At 40.6% G+C, this 1,782-nt stretch overlaps 1 gene segment (V, D, J or C); it reads right to left on the bottom strand.

Annotated features, from left to right (window-relative positions):
* Window positions 1-267: 267 nt before the first annotated feature.
* LOC138804223 (immunoglobulin kappa variable 1-39-like) lies at window positions 268-848 on the bottom strand. The segment is given in 2 exon segments: window positions 268-605; window positions 729-848. Coding segments are annotated over 2 exon segments (378 nt in total).
* Window positions 849-1,782: the final 934 nt, after the last annotated feature.

Raw genomic sequence — 1,782 nt, 5'->3', positions numbered from 1 at the left:
ACATTGTGAATATCTATTCAAGATTAAAAGAAACTTGAATAAAGGCAGAGTATTTCCATGTTTATAGTCTGGAATGTCATTTTAATATTTCAACATTCAGCCCAGTGCCAGTATCGCACATCTATAATTACACTTACTCCAAAGATTGAGACACAGAGACTCGCTGGTCCTGGATATCCTGAGAAAGATTCTTGTCCTATGATTCTAGGACAGCTCTTGCAAGAGGAAGCATGAGGAAAGCAGCTGGGAGAGCCCAGGCTCACACTTCTGCTTCTTGGAGGTTTATGTTATGGCTTGTATCACTGTGGGTGGGTTATTATAATTCTGTTGACAGTAATAAGTGGCAATGTCTTCAGGCTGCAGGCTACTGATGGTGAGAGTAAACTCTGTCCCCGATCCACTGCCACTAAATCTGGAGGGGATCCCAGATTGTAAATACTTTACACCATAGATCAGGAGCTTTGGAGCTCCCCCTGGTTTCTGCTGGTACCAGCCTAACCAATTGTTAATGCCCTGACTGGCCCGGCAAGTGATGGAGACTCTGTCTCCAGGAGATGCAGACAAAGTGGATGGAGACTGGGTCATCTGGATGTCACATTTGGTACCTGTCATTGGAAAAGTAATAAGTATACAAAGAATCAAGCATGTTATAAGAAAGCTTCATAAACAGCCAAGCATCACTGACTACAGCTGACTGAGGAGATCTTCAGCTTAGACTCTTTCCTTACCTGTAATCCAAAGCAGCAGGAGCCCCAGGAACTGAGCAGGGGCCTTCATGTCCATGTTGTGTGCTGACTAAGACTGACTCCTGCTCAGAATGTGAGCAGCTTTCAAGAACTGCTCAGGCAGTGGGCTGTGCTCTGGGCACATGCAAATCAGTAGGGGTTGGAAGGGGCCAGCACAGCTGCACCAACATGCCAGATTTCAATATCTCAGCCCAGACATGATGTCCCAGATACAAAAAATATACAAGGGTAGCACTGATGTGCCTGAAGAGAATGTTTCTCTCTGGGGTTCAGGGGACAGAATGGCTCTCTGGTTAAATACAATGAATTTTAATTTATACATGGGTCATGATACACTTTTCATGTTAGCATTTTATCTAAGTCAATTTTTCAAGCAAAAACGGTACCAAAATGTAGAATTAATGATTTAGATCAGATTTTCTAAGTCTTTGGTTTCCTTGAAACCATTTGTTAACCATGAACACAATTATTCAATTACTCAAGCTACATGGGTATGTAGGTTGACAGAGAGATTGACAGTTAAATAAATAGATGATAGACAAGTATCAATTAAGACTTAATGAAAGACAATGAAAAGTATGAAATTAAAGTATGTACAGTATTGTGCTATGGTGTACAGTGTACAGGCTAGCCATTGGGTTTTGCTATCAACTCCAGGTTGCTGTCCTCTGTTTCTGAATGCACTTTCCCACTACCATCATCTAGTAGACTTAACATCAGACATTGGCTCTCTGTATACTGAAAGGACCTGGCTACAGGCATAGCCTTATTATCATTGTACATTTCTGAGCTGCAAGTCTCCTAAAGTCTTGATGACATTCATGACTTATTGTCCTTAATCCAATTTATTCCTCCTCAGAACCTGAGCTATTCTCTAAACCAAGGCTGAACTAAACTTTAATTTACTCTGCCTCTTAAAACTGTAAATTCCTACAGTAATTCCCATTTAATGGAATTTGTAATTAAATAAGTTTTCAGTGATTGAACTTAGAGTTTATGATATAAACAAGCTCTGAAAGGATGACATGTAGCATAG

The sequence above is a fragment of the Dipodomys merriami genome, unplaced genomic scaffold, assembly GCF_024711535.1.
Source record: "Dipodomys merriami isolate MVZ:Mamm:240054 unplaced genomic scaffold, mDipMer1.0.p SCAF_36, whole genome shotgun sequence".
NCBI classification, from domain to species: Eukaryota; Metazoa; Chordata; class Mammalia; order Rodentia; family Heteromyidae; genus Dipodomys; species Dipodomys merriami.
Note: the sequence above shows the minus strand (reverse complement) of the source record. Positions and strands in the feature narration are given on the sequence as shown.